Here is a 20,078-nt window from a genome sequence, read left to right on the forward strand (position 1 = left end):
TCTAAGTACCCGTAACAGTAACAACAAACTAATAGGAACGTTACGACGTAACGCAAGTTAATACGTTCCGCAGTGTATGTAAATTAGAACAGACGTTATCCCGCAAACATTGGCTGAATTAATGTCTCGCGTACGTCTTATAACGTCCCAAGGGGAGACGGGAACTTAAATTGTTACAATATCAGCAATACCAAAGTCTATGTATGTTTAATTTACATATAAATTACATTTTTATTACAAATTAAGGTTTCACGTGTTTGCTCAAACTTCATAAAGTCTGATTTACACTTAAGAAGTACAGTAGCGACTTTAGAAATCAGTGAGTTTAGTAATAAGTTGCAAATAGTAATTAGCGTCCAAAGTAGACTAGACTAGTCGCATCAATAGTTGTTAAATCAAAAGAAAAAACATGCAGACGAGTTGAGAACCTTCTCCTTTTTGAAGTCGGTTAAGAACTAAACTATCGCGACTACACTACACGCCGCGCCGGCTACAGGAGACGCTAGAGGCTTCTCGCAATGGACTAGCCGAAAAAAGGATCACTTTACAATCTTATTCAGCAACTTCTATCTTTTTCTTCTATCTGTGACAACTTTAAATTGGGATCTAGTTTATACTATATCATTATTTAATTATAAGTTAGGTGTTCTTGCTAATTAAGTCGCCGCGTTAAAACGAAAATAACAAGAATTTGTTAAACTCGATGATATTAAGATAAATTAAAACACAAATTGTGATATTATAACTTTAATAGCTACTCGAAAAAAATACAATATTATTTCCGATTATTATCAATATTAATTTCAACTTAACGAAACATAAAGAAAAACAATATTATTTAATTATTACATAATAACAACTTTGTTTATTTTCATAAAAAATGATCTTCAAAATACAAACATAAAAAATATTGTATTATAAACAAAATTTCATGCAAAATTCCATCCATTTTTTTAATTACTTGTTTTAGTACTCTACGAATATGAGATTCTACAAGCAATTATTATTATTATAAATTTTCCAAAATGTGTATTTTTTGTTAGATAATTTTATTATGAAACAATTACAACATAATATAAGGATATTTAAAATAATTATAACTCTAACATAAACATAGAAATAACAGTAAGAGTGATGCCACACGGGCGCTACGTTGTCGCAGTAGCATATTATGTAAGTTATCGATATAAATCTGAACAACACATAAGTGATGCACAAAAGATCTAGCAAATTTATTTATATTTCAAAATACTGACAAAGCATACGTTGCGTTGGGTACCTTAATTTTGGTATTGTGGCAAACATTCCTTTAAAATTGCTATGCGGCACCGCACCGCCTGTGTGACATCTCCTTTAAATTAAGGTCTGACCACACTAAAGTAATGACGTACCTATGTGAAATTTTTCACCAACTATAATCTTTCAAAGATAATCTACTTATTGTAGTGAAAGGCTAGGTGTTTTTTTTATTATAATTTTTAATAATTTTATTATGTAATAAGTACTTAGTGAAATGAAGACGCCACAGCTGACGTGACGAAACTTACATAAGACGAATTAAGTAAATATTTTAACATATTTTGTACTTTACAATTATTCTTATTATTGAGTATTTGTTACCATAGCGCTTAGATTACAAATTAGAAATTAATAAGTAACTATAAATATATACAAATATTATTTAACAAGTTATACTTCAAAGCAAAACATTTATCTGTGCACAAAACTTGAAACTCACGTGAAATGTGGCAAAAAGTTTTAAAGCCTATGACAAAGTTTTGACTATATTCAAAAGTCCTGGCAGCTCGGAACTTCGCAAGAGTCGCAGCGCAGAATACACCTTTAGTGTGCGGGGGAGCACTGCACAGCGCACATGTGACCTTGAGCCGTTAAGATATTTGAAAACACGTATACTAGTCTAATTAAAATCGTTTACGATGTAAACTTTTTTGTACGCTACAATTATAATGTGACGTCATCAGTACTTTTGTAATTGTGCACCTGATATTTTAGAAAAAAAATTGTAGCTTAAAAATACTATAGAACCAAACTCTAACGTATTAAAATGTAAATATATCCTAGTACATTACGTAAAAGGTATCTTATATACTTTTTATTACATAACAATTCTTAATTATAACAAAGTTAATACATTAATCGATATTTTATTAACAGTATGTTTTAAATACATACATATGGCACATATAAGTAAATGTTATTTAATATTAGCCTGCCACAAAGATAAAGCGTCTGTGATTTTTATTATGCAAAGAATTAATCACCAAAATTGGTACATTATAAAACTTTTAATTCTTAAAATGTCACTTTATTTCCACTTATAAATATTTAGTAAATACATAAATATTAAATTAAAGCAAACATTAAACTTTATACTATGAAAACTCTTATTGGAACTGTATATTTAAATCTTTGAAATACAGTTTTATATTATTTGTACCAAAACTTTGTTTTATAGAACTTTGTAAGTCTATGCAAAAAGCGTAATAAAAGGCACTTCTCGTAGCCATCACAACTGGTAGCACCAAATATTATCGTGTGTGAAGCACTGTTCTCTATAAATGGATGGGCGATTGCTTGGAAATTACAGCTTTTGTTTCGATCTGATTTAAACGCGCCTGTTAATGTTACATGACAGTTAATTCTGTCTATATTATTAATTCGAAAACACACTACTGCAACTATCCACTATCAGCGTCAAAATCGCGAAAATCAAATAGGCACAAAATAATGCACCTTATAGCCAGTCCATTTATAAAGGTCAGTGGTGTGAAGGCAGACATTAATTCTTAACTATGAGCTATCCAACATACATACATACATACACTATACAATTATTTAGTGTAGCATTCAGAGTCATGTATATGATTTGTCTCGAATGAGATACATTTTCGAAGCAATTTTAATACTAGGCCATTTTAAAGCAATTTATTTTAAATATCTTTTGAATAGCAGTTAATGTACGTCAATTTAGGTTTTGTTTTTTATTTATTTTACATACAATATAAATGTTATATAACATATTTATTCAATGCATGTAAATATCTTCATTATTAAATGGACGTTATTTGAAAATATTTTAAATTAATTTCAACCGAAGCGAGACAATAGTTAAAGTTAAAAATAATTTTATTCATTTTGAAACACTTTCTTCCAGATTTATAATTTTTTTTCTAAAACAAATATTTACGGTCAAACATAAACTTTTGTGGATATAAAAATAGCTTAATTATTATGCAATTTTTTTTTTACACAAAGACTAGTTTACATAACAACATGGGGTGATACACTCAAGGCCTAAAGCGGTTATTTGTAGCGACTTTTTAGTAAGCAAATAGGTTAAAGTCCAATCATTACTTATTAAAAAAATACAGATGAATTGACAACCTTCTTTTTGAAGTCAGCTAAGAAATAAAAACAAAATTTAATTATGTGAAAACAATGTTTGTTCTTCTATGGTCCTTCGAGTCGGATACATACTATGTGTATTTATCCGACTCGGCTAAATTTCATAATAGCATAAGAATATGAATTATATTTAGAAAACAAAAAAAAATATTGCTCTTATATTGGAAAATAAGATATTATTTAATTACGAATTCAATGTTTGTGTGAATTCTTTTTCAGGTTTTAACATTTTGGATGACTGCATGCAATTTAGATGAAACGTATCTTTAAATATAAAAGTTTGCCAGGTTAAGGTTTTTTAAGATAGTCGCGTTTAAATAACAAGGCCTTTACTGCAGAGAGCACCACCCTCGCAATAGTCAGAGGTTTGCAACCCCGTTCTCCGTGTAGTATTCAGCCACAGTATTATCTCCATTCACTTGCTGATCTCTGATCACGATAGTTGGGTTATTGGAGCACGAAGAGTTGTTCGATATTGTCCTAGAGGTTTTGCACCTCTGACAATCTACCATTACTATCGAGTTGGTGTCCATATCTGTTTCAGTACTGCTTGTACGACGAAGGTGGTTCGTGTTTTGATTACGATGTTCTAATATCGCTCGCCAGAGACGAAGTTCTATACCGCCTCTGTAACATTTTAGTGACATTGTAAAGTCTATGGAAAAACTTTATAACTATCATTAATTATGATTTTATCCTTTGGCGAATTTCTTTAGCCAAGTTATACTTACTTAAGATTAAGTTTAGCTAAATCTTCCCGTTGAGCATATTGCAACAGCTCGTTCAGAGTGAAGCCCTGTGTGGCGAGAGCTAGTACTGCTTGTTCGGGCACGTTGCGACTGGTTGCCCAATTTCGGATTGCTTCTAGATCAGCGCTGTCGTACTCATAGTTATCTTCAGGATCATTCCTGGAATTAATAAGGTATGATTTTAGACCAGAAAAACTCTTAGACAAACGTAATTGTGTAATCTTTTTACAAATATATGTATGTTTTATAGTTTACCTTGGTTTCTTCTCGATGAATTCTTTAATAATTTGCGTTTGCATTTTCTGCTCTTCTAACATCAATCGAAGCAACGCCTGATTTTGTTGGTAGCTCTCTAACAGCTCTTGATGTAATCTGTTTCAACAAAAATGTACAATTTTAAACAAAATCAAAATTGGAACACTTTCATAAAAAAAAACTAAAAAACACATTCAAGATGTAAGTTAAATGATTCTGACTTTCTTTTCTATTCTATCTTCAATAAAATTCTTGTATAAAATATTTCACAAAGTTAATTTTGGTGGCATGGCGGCTATAACACCATTTCCATCTTTGAAAGTGTAATGTTTTGCAGAATTTGTGTAATATGATTATTAAAATATTAATGACATACTTAGAAGTTATAATATGACATACTTGTTGTTCTCCTGGCGCAGCTGGTGCATCTGATGCAGTTGATCGCGTGCTGAGGTGGCGGTGGAGAGTGCGGAGGGCGTGCCCGCCTCCTGAGCCCCGCCCCGCCGCGCGTCCTGCCCCGCTAAGTTAGCTCCCAGCTCTACACGGGAAATATATTAAATTTTCAAGTAATCCTACTAGGATGAAACTTCAAAAACGAAATAAGATTATATAAGATGACATTACATATCTTACTAATATAAATGCGTATGGATGGTCTTTGTTTTTTAGAAACTATCTCCAGAACTTCTGCGTGGATTTCGCTGAAATTTGGTATAGGTGTAAAGAGTAGACAGGAAAAACACATAGACCACAATTTTTTTTCTCATTTCACGCAGCCAGAGTCGCAGGCGATAGCTAGTTACTTAATAAATAAGTGTTGAAGATTGAAACATAAATATCTTAATCTACATAAAAGGTATGAAATATAAACAAATATTTTTAGTCGTTGCCGATTTTATTCAAACAGAGAGCACAATTCGATTAAGTATTTGAAAAAGGGGAATTATTTTAAGCTGGTACGTACCCGGTGATAATACTGTAATAGCAGCCTGTACAGCATTCCTCACGAGATTGTCCAACGCAAACATCCAATGTGGCTTGATGCTGTGCATTCTCAGAACAACATTGACAGCCTCTTGGAACATGTATATAGCGGAGTGGAGTTCATTGATAGCGTTAGAATCGAAATCCAATTCCTCCTTCAGTGTGGTTATAGCTTGCTCTATGACAGATTTGTTCTGATCCATTATGTAGCCTTTGAGTGCACAACGAAGCGTCTCTAGATGGTTCTAGAATAAAATATCCTTCCTATAGTATATCCATATCATAACCTCAAAATATTTAATATTCAAATCTTTCTATCTTGTTATATAACTTAATCTTACTAACATTATAAAGACGAATGTTTGGATGTATGTTTATTAGAAGGTATCTCCAGAACGGCTGCATGGATCTCCACATAGGCTTTTATTCATTGAATTTTATTCTAATTCCGTGCGAACAGAGTCGCAGGCGACAGCTAGTTAATAATTTACGTCAATAATGAAACTTTCTTAAACCAAGTATATGAAAGTGTAAAACTCTACTTACTAGCGTTAAAACCGTGTTCCCGAAGTCCTGTTGTATACTGAGCATCCATTTTGAACAAATCTTCTCGCTGTCCTGCTCTAACACACGGGAGAGAGTGAGACGGCGCTGTGAATCCTTTTTGAGCAGATAAAACCCGTCGTGTTCTATATCGATGGATGATCTAGGTACATTAGTCATATCAACCTAAAAGAAATTAAAAAGTTGAAGCCTGTATTTTTTTTGTTGATCAAAGAAAAAAAAAACAAATTTTAATTTATTTTCTCTGTGTTAAATGGAACAAATACCTCAGGTGACAGCAATCCACCAGAAGAACTTCGTCTGTTAAGAAGAGTGTCACTATTCTCCATCTCTTCCGTGGAAGGTGTATTAGGCATTGTACTGAAAAAAAAACATTCACTAATATTATTATTTTCCTGCATTTCTAGTATATACATTTCTAAGTTCAATAATAAGTATTTTTAGTTAAATAACTTAGCATTAGTAAATTGGTTTACTTATCATGGGTTTCTGAAACCAAAAGCCCCTTTTACATATTGTTATCACATTTTAACAGTGGTAGAGCCCGCTTTCATATCTTCGAACGAATTGTCCCGGCTCGTCCGGTGAAATACCACGACCACACAGAAGACAGGCGTGAAGTGGAAGTAATTCCGCGTTTCGTCTGATGAGTGTGCGTCCCGGAGGCCTAATTTAGTCCTTTTTCCCTTCCCACCCTTTTTCTTATAAGGAAAGGATGGGAAGTGGAAGTGGACTTTCCGGATGAGAGGATGCATGGGAAGGGAAAATATTTCTTTCTGTGCATCCTCTCCTCCGTCAATTAAAGGTAGGCAACGCATATGCAATTGTGCATGTCTATGGGCAACGGTCATTTCGCTACTTCAGCTATTTCAGGTGGCCGCTCGCTCGTTTGCCACCTTATGATATAAAAAAAAGATAGGGAGAAGAATATGTACTAAAAATGGATTTTGGTCTCATAAGCCAATGGTTAGTACAAACAACAGTTATTTTAAGTAATAGGTATGTTTGAATGTGCTTTAAAGAAGTAAAGCTTTGTAAGCAAGACACCGTAACAATGAACATTCCACATTGAATAAATGACCATAGAATGCATGATTTTATTCAAACTTACAGTTAGTTTCAATTGATATATACATATAGTACGACCAACTTATCTGACCCGATAGAGAAAACTAAACTTTCGGTTGTTGGACTATTTTGTCTATGCATTCTATGAGCAAAGATAATTAAGGTGCGTAAAATGTATGAGTGTTACCTGCTGGTAGACAGATCCGGCGGATAGATCAGTATCGGTGAGAGCATCGAAGAGGCCGTCCTAGTGATTGTCGGATTAGACCGGATCGTTTTTACCCTTGACCGTGGAAACAAATACAAGGGCTTAGGTGCGAAGCGATGTTACATATACGTTCTCAAATACTCTTAATACAAATTGTTTATTGTGTAATTTGATCTAGATTTTACATAACACTATGTTAGTGTTGGTGAAAATACTTAGGTATTAAATCATTGTGAGATTTTTTTTAAATACATAATTTAAATTTTTTACTTATGTGTCAATAATTTGAATTATTTGAGCTGTCAAACTGTTGAGGTAATATTGAGGCGATTTAAATGTGTATTAATGGCTGATATCGAAATAAAAAAAACAAAGGTTAATACAAAACAGCCCACATCAACCCTTCTTTCACCGAATGATATGACAGCGAACGTCACACGATGCGCGGAAAACATGATTGTCAGACAAAATTCTGACATTTGTGTATTTTATTACAACACTTGACATAATCATGCTAACAAAACAGGAGAAATGGATCACTTTTGTGTCATAGAAAGACAATATATGCAATGAACGATATTTACTCTATTTTATCTAGAAAATAAAATAAAAATAATATTAGTAAAAGAGCTTTAAATATTTGCATGATCGTTTAGCGCATACATTTAAAAAAAAATCTAAAACAATTTAATTTCATGCCAGTAGTGTTTAACAAAAAGGAACTCTATTACAATGTAATAAGGTCGAACTTACTCGATCTCCGGCGAACTGGGCAGGTTAGGGATGCTGGGCTCGGATATCTTCTTCTGGGCGACAGGCCGCGCTTTATCCGCGGGAACGGATATGCTACGGCTGTAGTCAACACTGTTGCCTAAACGGGTTGACGATTTCTTCTTTCTGAAGAGAAAAAAAATTAACAACTTTAGTATAATCCTATATTATCTAGCATACTGAGAGTGGCGTTGTTATCGTGTTTAGTTTAGTCAGAAATATTAGCTTCATTTTGATCCACCGGGCCACATATGTTTGTCGTACTATCTTACTAATATTATAAATGCTAAAAGTTTGTATGGATGGATGGATGTTATCACGTAACTCCAAAATGGCTGTACCGATCAAGATGGAATTTGGAACAGGGATACTTTACAGCCTGGATTAGCGCATAGGCTACTAAGTTTCATTTCGCGCGTACAGATTCATTGGCGTCAACTTATTAATAATGGACAAGCTACTGGTTTCGTTCAACTAACTGCGTCAGATTTGGTAATAGTAGTCGCCACCTTTGCATAACTAAAAAAAAACTTATTTATCACTTCCTTGTTGATAATAATGTTTAATTACTAACTCTGATAGGAAAGGATCTTCAAGTAATTCGGCGGCGGTGGCGCGTTTCTCCGGCTCCGGTATGAAGCAACGCAATATGAAGTTCTTAGCTTTCTGAGAGAGTTCGTTCGGGATTTCTGGATGCATTTTGTAATACCCCACCTGTAAGTATTGTTATATCTTAATGATATTATAAATGCGAATGTTTGGATGGATGGATGTTTGTTTGAAGGTATCTCTGAAAAGGCCCAATGGACTGTGCTGAAATTTGACATAAACGTAGAACATAGTCTGAAAGAACACATAAGATACTTGTTTAGTTTTTTTATTCCGCGCAGACGGAGTCGCGGGGAGCAGCTAGTTAATAATATCTTTCAACTATAAAAAAAACTTTAGGTATTAATTGACGCTAAACAATTGTTAAGACTTTAGATTTGAGAACTTACTTTAAACATAGCAGCTTGTGGTGACCCTAATTCCATGAATGGTGGGTTTCCTGTTGCCATTTCAACGACAGTGCATCCCAGCGACCAAATATCCGCCTGTTAAATTAAACATTTTATTTTTGAAATGAATAGCAACAATAAATACGTTAAATAGTCGAAGAATCGCCAATCAATACAATTTAAACCATGTCGTGAAAGTATAGCAGTACAAAATTTGTATTAAAATTAGTGCAGCGCTCCTATCGGGTGTAAATTACACCAAAAAAACTCACACTAATTTTGTCATAATTCACAATGGCGATACAAAGAGGCGTGTCGCAAATATTCATGCTAGGAACATTGTAAAGGCATATTTGATTTTTTATCAACAAAATAATTGCAAAATCATCTGAAATATATTTACAAAACTAGACAAACTACTTACTGGTGCTCCGTAACCTCTAAGACCTTTGTCAATGACCTCCGGTGCCATATACTGCAGTGTGCCAGCAAAGGTCTCTGTAGATGGGCAAAGTCCTGCCAATCGTTTGGAGGTTCCAAAATCAGAAATTTTGACAACACCGCTGTAAGTGTTAACTAAAACGTTATCGCCTTTTATATCTCGGTGGACGATTTTTTGGTCGTGCAGATATTTTAAACCTGAAAATTATTGAATATTTTTGGTGATTTAATTGATATTGAACATTGTTAATTAAAAATATATCAAGTAATTTAAACAAAATTATTAGAGATAATAAATATCAAAGAATAAAAATCGTAGTCATATATGCAACTAATTTTTAACTACCTTCCCGTCAAAGTCCCGCCAAAATCGGTATAACCGTTCCGTATATTACTCGGAACAAACGTGGTCTTACAGAAAGTCGGACAGACAGACAAATTATGAGAAACGCAAGTTCATCACGGGTACGAAATATGATATTTTTTCTCTATATTACATACAGGCACTCAAATTTTATTAATATATAGAGATGAACAATAGATTTAAAGTGTTGTATTACCTTCTAATATTTGTTTGGTATAATACGCAATTGTTGCTTCATTTTCTTTGAGAGGTCCCCACTTGGATCTCAAGAGAGCAGACAGCGAACCTCCCGGGACTTGCTCCATGAATATCTTGAAGTAATTGTCTTCTGATATTGATCCTAAATACTGTTAAAAGAAGTAATACAAATAAACAACTTAATATTCATCCTACTAATATATAAATGAGAAAGTTTGGATGGATGTATGGATGTTAGAAGGTATCTCCAGAACGTTTGAACAAGTCTGGATGACATTTGGTACAGATGTAGAACATATAGCAGTTGAAGGCTCGGGCTACAGCTAGTTTTAGTATGACTATCCGTGAGTTTCTGACACCAAAATCTCAGTTTAAAACATATCGTCATCCCTGTCATTATCTTTGACATGTTGGAGATAACAATATTTTTAAAATGGAGATTTTAGTCTCAGAAACTTACGGTCAATCCCTCAAGGTCAAGTGAACTAACTCTTTAGTCTGTTGTACAAATTGCACACTGCTAGCTATGCTATACCTGTACGATGTTCCTGTGCCGCAGCTGAGAGTGCAGCAGAATCTCCTCGTGCAGCGGCTGCACATCGCCGAGGTTGCGCTCAGGGATCTCCTTCACTGCGATGCGGACCTGGGTATTGAGGTCTCTCGCCGCGTACACAACGCCGTACGTTCCCTTGCCAAGTACTACGCGCTTGTTGCCGTCATATTCGTATTCAAACTGGTACAAGAAATATGTATAAATACTCGAATAAAGTTTTTGGCTCTTTTGGACACTTATCGTCGGTTTCTGAGGCAAAATTCCTATACAGCATATTGTCATCCCTCTCAGTAACTTTGACAAAACAGATATAGATATACACGAATTTTGATCTCAGAAACCAACATTTAGTCATTGAATGGTACAAATTCCACACTAAGGTTTAACTAAGATTTTTCTTAGTAGCTATTGAATGCCAGTAACAAGTTTTTCTACGCTTGATAAAGATTTTTAGTGAAAACTTTTTATAAAATTTAGGAGGTATTTTCAAGTCTATGAAAGCTTAATTTTCAACAATTTAAAATATAAATTTTATGATAATATACTGTTTCAACGCCATTTGATGGGATAGCAAGTCTATATGTTCTAGTTTATAATTTAGCCCATTTCTTACATACCTTGAGTTGATCCTGCATAACACTAGTGTCTAGATCAGTGAGCTTCTCATGGTCTGCAGTCAGTTCTCCCAACAGATCGTACAAGTGCTGCCGGAACGCCTCAGACGGCAGGAATATTTGGAAATCGTCAGAGTTCTCGCTCACGTACAGGAACAGACAGCGCTCGTCGCGTTTGTATAAACTGAAATAGTTTTAATATGACTTGAAATATCGTTTTTTTCCATATTGATAGTTTAATTGAAGAATCGAGTCAAATTTTACGGTAACATTTTAATTTCATGTGTATTGTATGTTTTATTTTTTCTTATTTATATAAAAATAGATTAATGATTAGATAATAATTATAAAAAGCATGTTGTTTATCTTGTATTGAAACGTAGAATTATTAGTCTGCGAAGTTTCCACTATAAATTAACAATGAATATTACCGAAAGATTTTAAATTTCGTCATTTTATAATCTTACCAACCAAACAATAAATTTTGTACTAAAAAGAATTAGGAATTTGACATATCTGATTTTAAACAAAAAATAACATAAATACTTTTAAGGAATTATTTTTATCAGTTTAATAAACTATTGAGCCAATACACTACAAATTCTAAATTATCGCATTATGAAATGACGAAGTTCACAATCTGACGGTGACATGTCCTAAGACATACCTGTAGGTCCGTATCATGTCAGATGTGAAGAGCCACCGGTGAACTTGTCTGCAATCACCGCGCATCGAGTCGAGGCACAAATTGAATATCTCCACAGATTTTTGTTCCGCACCCATGTTAACATTAACATAAGACGGCATGTAGATTTTTGTCGTCTCTAGAATTAATACCTAGAAATAAAAAGATAATTAATAAAAAAAAACAATACGCCAACAAAGTTACGGAATGTAAGGAAGTAGTCTTGATTTTATACACAACTAGCTGTCGCCCGCGTTGCGGACGCGGAATTAAAAAAAAAACATAAAAAATAGCCTATATGTTCTACAGGACTATATTCTACATGTGTGTCAATTTTCATCAAAATCCGTTCAGCCGTTCCGAAGATATCTTCAAACAAACATCCATCCATCCATCAAAACTTTCGCATTTATTATATTAGTAATAAGTAAGATCGAAGAGTAAAGTTCATTTAAAAGTTAAAAATTTCAACTGCCTCTTTATTTAATAAATGCTTCTTGTTTATATAAGTTGTATTACCGGAAATCTAATAATATTTTCACACGTAGGTTTGGTCGCTTCAACAAAGAACTCCATCCAAAATGAAAAGACTTGCTGTTCCGGTGATGTTTCTTCACTTTTCTTTCTAAACCTAAAACAAAATATTAATAATAAATCTTAAATTATTCAACTTAACCACAATAGATTAATTTTAATAATTTAAATACAAATAAAATTAAGCTTCAAAATAACTTGACATAAAGTTCATTTTTTATAAACACTTTCAACTGTGGTAGACCCCAGAAAGAACATCTGTTGCAAAGTAGGCAACGCTTCTACAATTGTGAATGTCTATGGGCAGCAATTACTTCGCTATTTCGGCGAATTTAAATGACCACTCGGTTGCTTACTAGTGATATAAAAAAGCATACATACCTATCAATTAATTCAATGTTTCCTATAGTTGACTTGAGGTACCAATTCGGTGGTTTCAATTTGAACATGCACTCAGCCGCCTGGATAGCTTTCACGTAGTCCTGAGCGAGTACCGATATCTCAAAGAAAGTCGCCACGTCCCAGTAGTCCTTGAGAGATGACAAGCTGCCTTTCTTACCTATTAGATGATTTAAAACTCTGCCTGGAAACAAATTTATACTAATTTATATAACTAGATTATAGTATAGAGTATAGTCAGGGATAGCACATTTTGGAACTTAAAAGAGGGAAAAACGATAGCTGTCAGTAAGAACGCTTGCTGCAATATGTTTTTATGTATCTTGTATTTCTAAATATATTATAATTATCCTTACCAATGTGCTGCAACTCTTGAGAGTCTTTGAAATCATTGCCGGCTATAACTAATAATGTCGCTAAATTTATACCCGCATATTCATTTGGCTGCACTTCAAAACCCTGTCTGTACCTGAAAATATATTTTACCTATTTATCATGATAAAATAAGATCAGATTATTTTATGATTTCAATGAATACAAAGAAACAAGAGTTAAGTATGAATGTACAGTCAGCTGCATAAATACGTACACATTTACAAAACTATACAAACTTGTACAGGCTTTTTGTTTGGAAAATATCCATGCATGTATTCGTCTGTATGCTTCCGAACATATATATGTTTTTGATGCATATGTGCATACATATTTTTCAAACAGAAGGCCTATACAAGCTGCTTAAGTAATATTAATGTTTACATATTTATGTAGCTGACTGTACACATGTTTTTGTTATTCTGTTATTTTTTTAATACAATGGATAAATTGTAAAATCTTACCAATGGATGGCATTCTTCAAGCTTTCCATATCAGTATGCTGAGATTCTACAAATTTATCTTTATAAATACGTCCGCAGAGACAAAGCATATCGGGGAAACGATTTTCTTTCTTCTCTAGAGCTTTGACGCATACTTTTAAAGCATTTTCTCGGTCTCCCTCCTTGTTTCTCCTTTAATAATGATATTTTTATAAGTAAATATTGTGTTATTGATTTAAAAGTTAATTAATACAAGGAATCATACAATTTTAACACTCTATTAAATTGGTTTATTGTTTACATTGTAAAATAATTACTTCAAGTACGTATAAGAAAACAAACTGTGATTCAACATTATGAGTAAAAGCCACAAAACCTAAACGCAGATAATTAAATTAATTTCGACTAACTTTATACATTTATTATTGAACGAAAATAAATTGTTACTTAAAGTACATTTAATTTTAAAATTGTCTACACTAGAAAATTAATCTTACTAATATTCAAAATGCGGATGTCTGAATGGATGGATATTTCTTTGATCTCCAGAACAGCTGCATCTCTAAAATTTGGCATAGTTGTAGAACATAATCTGGAAGAATGCATAGGATACTAACTTTTAACACTGCGCGGACGAAGTCGCGGGCAGAAGCTAGTTAACAATAAATTCTATATTGTGCAATATAACATTTAAAAATGATCCCCTCACCTGTTCATAGCAAACGCATACATAAACCTTATAATCGGCATATTGACGTAATTCTTTCTATTCATTATGGTCTTAAGATCGTCCACTACTTGCACTATGGCGTCATAATCCTGTATCTCTCTGTAGGATATCAGCATATTGAGGATAGTATCACCGGAGAGTACAGCAGGATCGTCCAAACGACGGCGCATAGCATGCAGAACATTCGCCAGTTCTTGACCGCTGTATGTCTCGCGTGCTTTACGAAGATCTGATAGAAACTTTTCTTGCAAATGGGCCCTAGAAAGAAAAATTACGCGGATTTTATACAGTTATACGCGAGAATGACTAATATATACTAGGATACCGTTAAAATACTCATGAATATATTGGAAATGGGAATTCAATTTCTAAAGTACCATGATATCTTTAGGAACGTTTAAATCAGAATAGAAACTTTCTTTAACTCTACTAGCAAACCCTACCACTATAAAAATACTCTTTCTTCCTACACTATACTTACTTTGTTTGTACTTCGACATCTTGTAGTATATTCTTGAGACGTAAGGTAAGATGTTGTTTGGGATCAGCTGTCTCTTCTCCCTTGAATTTAGTAGCTGCAGGGTTGGTTGTCACACAAGTTCCCGCGTCAGTCAACTTGTACGATACAAACAGGAAATTCGGCAATGATATCTGCAATATGGAAAATCCCAAATTTGTATTCGTGAATCTAAAGAATGACCTGACTTGTTTATTTAATCCACCACTTGAACGTGAATTAAAGCGATATGCAAATGAGCGATGGTGCAGTGGGTTACGCACTTTAATAGGTTCAAAACCCACTACATTTTATTAGGAAGAAAATCCGACATTGTGCCGGTGTGTCGGTGCAGAACTAGCCTTATTAAAGTATCAAAGTTGATGTCCCTTCACTAACCATTCTGACACTTGACTTGGTAACGAGAGCTCGTCATTCGCCCCAACGGATTGTAACTAATTATGTCTAAAAATATTAATACGGTTTTCCGTATTCATGTACATTTATCTGACTTTATAAAGGTGAAGAAAAACATGCCCCGCACTGCCTAAAAACCAGAGGAGGCTGGAGCACCTTGGTTAAGACGTATAAAAAATAAGTTCAGCCAGACCCTACGTACAATGTTAACAACTGTTCTCTCATTGTTCAGATTGTAGTTTTAAAACATATCCGAATTCAAAGAAAACAATAATAAATTTACACTAAAAAGCACACCAATGACATTTTTTGTGGTTGAACAGACACAAAAGAGAGGCTGGTTTGTATAAAAGAGATTTTTTTAATTTAGTTGGATATCAAAATTCTTCTTAAATCTTTAACAATTTTCTTCATTGAACATTACCAGAAGAGTTCTCATTGACAATTTGGGAATTTCCTTGGAATTGCCAAATATATTTAGGCCTATTAATTAAACCAACAAACTATTAGTAGTTGCTATAGAATCGTCAATTAAGAGAAGATTTAAACAAAACGACCTTCCTAATGACACGGACTTTATTTTGAGAGAACTTTTGAACGTTACATAATTTCCAAAATGAAAAAACTATTGCTTGGAAACATAGGACGTGGCCACAATAAATGAAAAGGAACTATTTAGAATAAATTGTCGAATTTTATATCGTGTCAACAGAACCCTTAAACCCGGATGAACGTCCCTGACCGTTAAAGCCAAACGACGTCCAATTACTGAATAAAGAAGACCGCTAGAAATAATCTAGGCAATCAATATAAATTCTTGGCCACATGAATGTTCGTGGCACTAATTCAATAAATACTAGGGATGTCACAACACATAGGTACTAAAATAATTTGTTTATTTAAAAAAAAATTATAGAACCGTTAATTTCATATAATGATTGATATGATATAATATTGATATAAAAAAATATATATTTTTATTGTTTTCTAATCCTTTAAATATATTAAATCATATTTACAACAACTAATTTAAACACCTTTACAATAATAAGAAATACTTCTTTAAATAAGCTGCAAAAATTGAGCAGATTTTTAACTACTTTATTTATTTTTTTGTTGGTAGCCCTAACATAGTCAGGTGTATCTCATCGTCGGCACAATAGTTCACACACGGCAATTGAGAAATTGAGAGTAATCGCTATTGAGACATTGTTGTTCAAGGCCTTGATAACTGCGTATTCTATACCTATGTTCTAAGTGCATCTGAATACATAGAATGCCTTTATTGTTATTCAAGTTTACTATTACAAAACTGTAATTGAAACATATCTCAAATATAAACAGGTAGTTAGATATGTTAATAGTAGCTGTCGCCCGAGACTCCATCTGCTCGTAATTAAAAAAAACATAATTAGTAGCCTATGTGTTCTTCCAGATTATGTTCTATATATATGCCAAATTTTATAGAGACCCGTTAAACTGTATTAGAGATATCTTCAAACATCTATCCATCTTAACATTCGCATTTGTAATATTAGCAAGATTGTTAAAACAAGATGTAGTGGGGTGGTAGAAATTCAACATCTTGTATTTGAATGTGCTCCATCGGGAGATCAAGTGAAGGGTTTCTAAAGATAAATTGTCTAGTGTACATAAAAGTGATAAATAATTATGAGATTTCAATAGGAAAGAAAGCATCTAATAATTGTGATAGGGGATTCCCGGTCAATATGCTCAAATGATTCATTATGTATACCAATTAAAAACTTCATGGTACACTACTTTATAAATAAGTCGACTACAAAAGGAATAACTCGTAATGAAAAGTAAACTTAAAGATACACTTAAAATAACATTTATAACAAGTAATTAACAGATGCTATTAACAATAACAATCAGTTGTCTTGTTGTTAAAAATAGTTTATTGATAATATAAACCTTTGTTCAAAGTCTATATTATAAGTAATAAACAGAGAATCACAACAAACAAGTTAATCATATATATTTAAAAATACTTTATGTCACAGTGATACCTAACTTTGATATCTCTGTGGCTTTAATTACATACATGTTCATTGAATGAAGTCAACCAACCCGCACTTGGCCAGTGTGGTTGACTATGGCCTAGTCACCCCTAGCTTAGAGTAGGCTCCGAGCCCCTCGGTGGGGATGTATAGTGAGCTGATGATGATGTTCATTGAATAAACTCTATTGTAAGGACATTATCTATTCACTTTGCTAAAAATCCTTAACTATGTAAACAAACTTCACTATTGAAGTTATTACTTAATCCTAAATTTCATAAAATTCATAATATAATGTGTAATTAAATGATATATTAATGTCTTAAAGCTTTTATTGTACTTACATTTGGAAATGTTTACAAATTTACAAATTTAAGAGTAGAAAGAGAACAAAGCACAGACCTCTATGTATATGGACTGGCGATAAGGCATATTATTTTGTGCTTATTTGATTTTCATCATTATTGCCTAATAATAAAGATGAGACCTGTCATGTAACATCAACAGATGGTTTTAAATTGGAAGAAAATAAATGCTGTCATTATCAAGATATTGCCTATCCATTAATTGAGATCAGTGGGGTAGGGAGTAACAAAGAGAGAAACTGTGTTTACAAAATATTGTCTTAATTTGGAACAGAGTATAGATATCAATTTACCTTAAGTCTCAATGTAGCATCAGGATCCACATCATTGTAAAGTAGAACATTCTCCTTCATGTCAAAACTTTCGCGTACTCCGAGATGGTACAGCAATGAACTCTGCTGCACCTGAACGCTGAGGTCCACAAGCGCCACATCTGCATTGTAGAATGTGTCCAGGACACTAGTTTCACCAAAGTCTAACTTTTCAAACTGAAACCAATGTTAATTATACTAACATATTTTAAATACCATTCAAATTGAATCAAATGATTTAGACTTGGAGTGATTTTTCTCTTATATTTTGAAATTTATTAGGCATGATTTTTAGGAAACTTTTTTGCTGATGCTAAATTGGCACATTGGCTATTGATATATATATATTTACAATAAGTTAGAAGGTTGAATAACATAAAACTAATAAATAGAGGAATGGATGGATGGATGGATTGGAAAAGGATATTTCCACTTCCTATTTATAAAATTCCAGAAAGACTAAAGTGATGAAGAAGAATTTATAAAAGAATTGCAGTAGGTATAAAAACAACTAAACAAAATAAAACTTTCAAGGCAATAAATAAAATTTTACAATAAATTTGTGTTACAATACTTGTGGTTACAAGATAAAATTATTTCTAAGAACTTTTAATATGACTTCATTAGTCTTAAAATAAGTTTGAATTATAGAACTGGTGGTATAGTACTTAGTAAACAAAATCAGTTTTCGAATCGTTAACATAACAAAATAAAAACACTGAATAATATTAAATAAGACAAATTATGAACAAATAAAGTCTATGAGGGCTTACATGAATGTGGTGTACATTTGCATTAACCAGCTCTGAAGCTAGTCGTACTTCTTCCAAAGCTCTTCTTCTATGAGCTAGGTTCAATGTTTGGGTTACATCCAAAACACAAGCAATGTCCATCCGGGGCCTCTGGTTAGAGCCCCCAGGTTGGACAGTCGCATTGGACCCATCACTGCAAACACTCTCACAAATGCTTCTCACTTCACCTAAAAATAACACCGGATAAAAATCTTGACTTATAAGGTTGGACGTATTTACATCGTGTTTACTTCAACCCACCTGTGTCCTCCACTGTTGTCGAAGTGTTAGCGGAGCCAAATGTTATCATTTTCTTGCTTGATTTACAAACATTTGTACAGATTTACGACCATAACGATTCTTCCAAACAAACACTAAACAGCAAGTAGTAACTACAACAAGTACATTCTAAAATCAAATGTTATTTAACATTAGTGTTGTACCCGCACAAGTACTATTTCAATTTAAAACGCAAATAAACACTACATAAAATGAGACACTTGCTTCATTTCGCTGGCTACATGTTACGATAGGAACGTTTCGCACAGAACAAATATTCGTCTGATGTATTTAATTTTAAACATTAATTATCTGAATTCTTTTAATACACAACCAAACACTCTTCACGTCAATAAAATTGACATTACGAATACATCTTCACTTCCCTAAGGACCTTGAAAGCATACTGCCATCTGTACGAAAATATGTCTGTTATGTTGACCCTAATTGCCTTTGGTTTAAAAATATTTCGCTAGATGGCACTAAAAACAAAAGCAGATTGCGTATTTTTTATGTCATCTAACTTTGACTACAAATGATTTTAGTACTGTATTTTATGTAATAATACATAATAGCTTTTGCCCGCATCTTCGTCTGGGTGGAATTATAAATAATAGGATAAAATTATCATCTATCCGTCTTCTAGTTTTACTTTCTCGCCAATTTTTAGCCAAATTGATTCAACTGATATCTATGTTTGTTTGTATGTTTAACAATTTTTCAACCAAACTTTCACAATTCGTCAGATGAGTGTATAGGGGCATGTCAATTCTGTTCCTCCTTCCCTTCTCAGCTTTTCTAATAAGTAAATGATAGGCATCGGAGGTGGAATTGACAGGGGATTGATGAATAAGAAAAAGAAATTTATTTGTAGTTGTTACAAATATTTTATTCATGTTGTCGCATTATGTGCTTAGCGGTCACTTAGATCAGGTAACCTCTCTTCGAGCGAATCTCTTAAAGGTCATTTGGCTGCCTTCTTGTACAAAACTATCTCATTGTTGTAATCGGTAATCGTATCACAGCTACTTGTAATAAT

The 20,078-nt window shown here is 33.2% G+C and overlaps 1 protein-coding gene across 3 annotated transcripts; it reads right to left on the minus strand.

Moving 5' to 3' along the window:
• Window positions 1–3,209: 3,209 nt before the first annotated feature.
• On the minus strand, window positions 3,210–19,395 carry Ask1 (apoptotic signal-regulating kinase 1). 3 transcript variants are annotated; one of them, XM_013324511.1, is made up of 26 exons: window positions 19,247–19,395; window positions 19,022–19,168; window positions 18,743–18,948; window positions 17,952–18,146; window positions 14,838–15,007; window positions 14,336–14,614; window positions 13,648–13,818; window positions 13,168–13,280; window positions 12,794–12,995; window positions 12,398–12,509; window positions 11,861–12,030; window positions 11,197–11,377; window positions 10,562–10,759; window positions 10,025–10,175; window positions 9,448–9,662; window positions 9,024–9,119; window positions 8,600–8,739; window positions 8,008–8,151; window positions 7,234–7,329; window positions 6,245–6,338; window positions 5,961–6,143; window positions 5,395–5,659; window positions 4,830–4,968; window positions 4,431–4,547; window positions 4,158–4,334; window positions 3,210–4,053 (listed from the first exon to the last, which is right to left on the minus strand). In XM_013324511.1, the coding sequence occupies exons 2-26, from the start codon at window positions 19,068–19,070 to the stop codon at window positions 3,786–3,788; spliced, it is 4,131 nt and encodes a 1,376-aa protein (XP_013179965.1). In that variant the 5' UTR covers window positions 19,071–19,168; window positions 19,247–19,395; the 3' UTR covers window positions 3,210–3,785. The 3 variants fall into 3 exon arrangements, with proteins under 3 accessions (XP_013179965.1, XP_013179955.1, XP_013179973.1); XM_013324501.1 differs by having other exon boundaries at window positions 19,022–19,395; XM_013324519.1 differs by lacking the exon at window positions 7,234–7,329 and having other exon boundaries at window positions 19,022–19,395.
• Between the last annotated feature and the right edge of the window lie 683 nt (window positions 19,396–20,078).

The sequence above is a fragment of the Papilio xuthus genome, unplaced genomic scaffold (assembly GCF_000836235.2).
Source record: "Papilio xuthus unplaced genomic scaffold, Pxut_1.1 DF828952.1, whole genome shotgun sequence".
In the NCBI taxonomy this organism is placed as follows: domain Eukaryota; kingdom Metazoa; phylum Arthropoda; class Insecta; order Lepidoptera; family Papilionidae; genus Papilio; species Papilio xuthus.